Raw genomic sequence first — 3,276 nt, forward strand, 5'->3', positions numbered from 1 at the left:
AGCCCTCCGGGGTGGCGGTGGGGGCGGCTCCGCGGCCTCACCCACCTCCAGCTCTGGCAGCTCCTCGAGGGGCACTGAGAGGCCGCGCTCACTCAAGAGGGGCTCCAAGCCGTCGGCATCCTCAGCCTCGCTGGAGAAGCGCATGAAGATGGTGTCCCAGAGCTTCACCCAGCGCTTCCGGCTGTCTCGAGACAGGAAAGTGGCCAAGTCGCTGGCTGTCATCGTGAGCATCTTTGGGCTCTGCTGGGCCCCGTACACGCTGCTGATGATCATCCGGGCCGCCTGCCACGGCCACTGCGTCCCTGACTACTGGTACGAAACATCCTTCTGGCTCCTGTGGGCCAACTCGGCAGTCAACCCTGTCCTCTACCCGCTGTGCCATCACAGCTTCCGCCGAGCCTTCACCAAGCTGCTCTGCCCCCAGAAGCTCAAAATCCAGCCCCACAGCTCCCTGGAGCAGTGCTGGAAGTGAGCGGCCTGCCAGAGCCTCCCTCAGCCATGCCCCTCTCAGCCCAGGTCTCCTGGGCAGCTGGCCCTGCTGCCCCCCACCTGGCTCGTTCCCCCAGGGGTGAGCCCCGCTGTGTCTGTGGCCCTCTCTTAATGCCACGGCAGCCTCTCTTAGGCCACCTGCCCCGGTATGGAGGCACCTTCCTGGATTGGCCAGAGGGCCCCTCACTGGCTGGACTGGAGGCTGGGTGGCCGGCCCTGCCCCCAACACTCTGGCTCCACCGGGAGGGACAGTCTGGAGGTCTCAGACATGCTGCCCACCCCCCACCGGTGTCCACCCTTCACAGTTACTGGTGTTCTTCCCAAAGCAAGCGCCTGGGTGTGCTCCAGGCCTCCTGCCCTAGCAGTTTGCTCTGCACGTGCACACACCTGCACACCCCTGCACACTGTCCCTCTCCCCAGACAAGCCCAGGACACTGCCTTTGCTGCCTTCTGTCTCCTGCATAAGCCTCGGGCCTGGCCCTTTCACCTGTCTTCCCACCAACTCTCTCTGCCCCCAAAAGTGTCAAGGGGCCCTAGGAACCTCGAAGCTGTTCTCTGCTTTTCCATTCTGGGTGTTTTTAGAAAGATGAAGAAGAAAACATGTCTGTGAACTTGATGTTCCTGGGATGTTTAATCAAGAGAGACAAAATTGCTGAGGAGCTCAGGGCTGGATTGGCAGGTGTGGGCTCCCACGCCCTCCTCCCTCTGCTAAGGCTTCCGGCTGAGCTGTGCCAGCTGCTTCTGCCCACCCCGCCTTTGGGCTCATGCTGGCCCTGGCGGCCAAGCCTGCCCTGGCCACTCCGTTTGCTCGGCCAGGACTTCTGGGGGTTGTTGGGAGGAGGGGGCCCGGCTGGGCCTGAGGGTCCCAAGGCGTGCAGGGGTGGTCCAGAGGAGGTGCCCAGGCAGGGGCCGCTTCGCCATGTCCTGTGCACCCGTGCCACGCGCTCTGCATGCTCCTCTGCCTGTGCCCGCTGCGCTGCCCTGCAAACTGTGAGGTCACAATAAAGTGTATTTTTTTATTGGTGCTGATTCCTGAGGACTTTGTGGGGTGATCAGAGCCTTCGTGCTTTGAGGAGAGACTCCAGGGAGATAAGAAACCACTGAGTCAGCCTCTGTGTTTTCTTCTAAGGGTGGGGGGCTGCAGTGGGGATGAAAGACCAGCCTGCTACACCAGGGTATAATCCCAACAAGGACTTCATATGCCCTACTGCCAGACCCCTGCAATTCTCAAGACCTGGCTGGCGGGTGAGGAGATGCAGCCCACGCCCTGCTCAGGAGGGGCCTGCTCTGGTGCTGAACACACAGACATGCAGCCCCTGCCCTGTGCAGCCTTCCTGCCCCCAGAACAGGTGCCTCATCTTTCTTGGTCAGGAGCAGGGTTGCACCCCAGCAAGACTCGGAGCCCAGGGAGGATCATGGCCATGCCCAACGTGTGCAGGGGCTGGGTGGCAGAGGGACTGCAGTGACCAGAGGGAAGGGTCTGGGCCTGCCCGCTGGAGCTAGGCTGGAGGGGTTGCTAGAAGGGATAAGCCCCAGAGCGGAGGCATCTTTGGGAGAGGAGCTGTCCTGGGCAAAGGCCTGGAGGTGGTACTGAAGGTGCAGGATGGGGACACTTGGGGGAAGATGGAGGGAGGGAATGTGGTGCCCTCTGCTGCGGCTTGTGAGCCTCAATCCCGAAGGCAGCTGCACCTGCTCCATGGGCCCCAGGAGAGGGAGGCAGACGCCGGACCACACCAGGTACTCAGAGGCCACTTGGAAACCAGACAAGCCCAACCTAGGTGAGATGCAAACTGGGTGGGCCAGGTACCACCTTCCCCAACATCCCCTCCCCCAGCTCCAGCCTCCAGGGCCCTGACGTCTCTGAGCCCACTGTATTTCCAATAGCGCAGCCTGGCTGGACATGCTTCCACTCACATCGTTCCTTCCTACCACAGGGAGAGAATCTTGCTATTTTCTGGCTACTCTCACAGCCAGTGCTGGGGGTGGGGTGGGGGGATCCACCTGGGCAGGGAGACCTGCATCTCCCCCTCAAAGCACTGCTTCCCAGCCACTCCAGTTCTCAGTACTGCAGAGGGGAAACTAACAGCAAAATGCTTCACCTCCAGACTTTTTCTCATGCCCCGAAGCTGGAAGCAGACCTGCACTTTTGCTTTCCAAACTCCCTGGAAACTTCCCCCAGAATCTGAACCTCCACAACCCCTCCTCCCCCGCCCCACTCTCCTCCCCCCCATCCCTGCTCTCCTTCTCCCACCATCCCTGCTCTCCTTCCCCGCTCACGGACCTCTGACTCTGCCTCCCAGACACCAAAGTGATCCCTCTGAGCAGGCTCCTCTTCCTGGGCAGAAGCCGCACAAGACCCCTCTTAGTGACAGAGGGAGAGACAAGACTGGGGACACCTGGGCCTTCCTTCATAATTCTTGTCCCAGCCCGTGTACACCTCTGCCCCGGGACTGGGCACAGTCCCAAGTGGAGCTGGAACCATGATGGCAGATGTCACTTTCAGAGTGGGGTGCCCCTCCTGCCTCTGGGAGGCCCTGCGGCTCCTCCAGCAGACTGGCCGTTGGCCTCCCCTGCGGGCCCCACCACCCAGCCTGGCCCCGCAGCGGGTGTTGGTCCCGTAGCCGAGAGCTATCTGGGGAAGGACAAAGAACCGTCCTCTGCAATGATGGGCGCTTCTGTGCCGACAGCCCAGCAGAGTCCCGGCTGCCCTCCACCCGGCCCTGCTAAATGGCTACAAATTGGAGGATAAAAGCACAGGCTTTCAAGCCATTTTGCCTTCAATCTCTG

The 3,276-nt window shown here is 61.4% G+C and overlaps 1 protein-coding gene across 1 annotated transcript in view; it reads left to right on the top strand.

The window, feature by feature from the left end:
- The window catches only part of HRH3 (histamine receptor H3), a 23,167-nt gene extending 22,068 nt beyond the window's left edge, over positions 1-1,099 (top strand). The window contains exons 12-13 of the mRNA XM_011934550.1: positions 2-468; positions 1,072-1,099. Of these exons, the coding sequence (XP_011789940.1) occupies positions 2-468; positions 1,072-1,099 (495 nt within the window). The remainder of the gene's footprint in view (position 1; positions 469-1,071) is intronic.
- The last annotated feature ends 2,177 nt before the right edge of the window (positions 1,100-3,276 follow it).

The sequence above is a fragment of the Colobus angolensis genome, unplaced genomic scaffold, assembly GCF_000951035.1.
Source record: "Colobus angolensis palliatus isolate OR3802 unplaced genomic scaffold, Cang.pa_1.0 Scaffold136, whole genome shotgun sequence".
NCBI classification, from domain to species: domain Eukaryota; kingdom Metazoa; phylum Chordata; class Mammalia; order Primates; family Cercopithecidae; genus Colobus; species Colobus angolensis.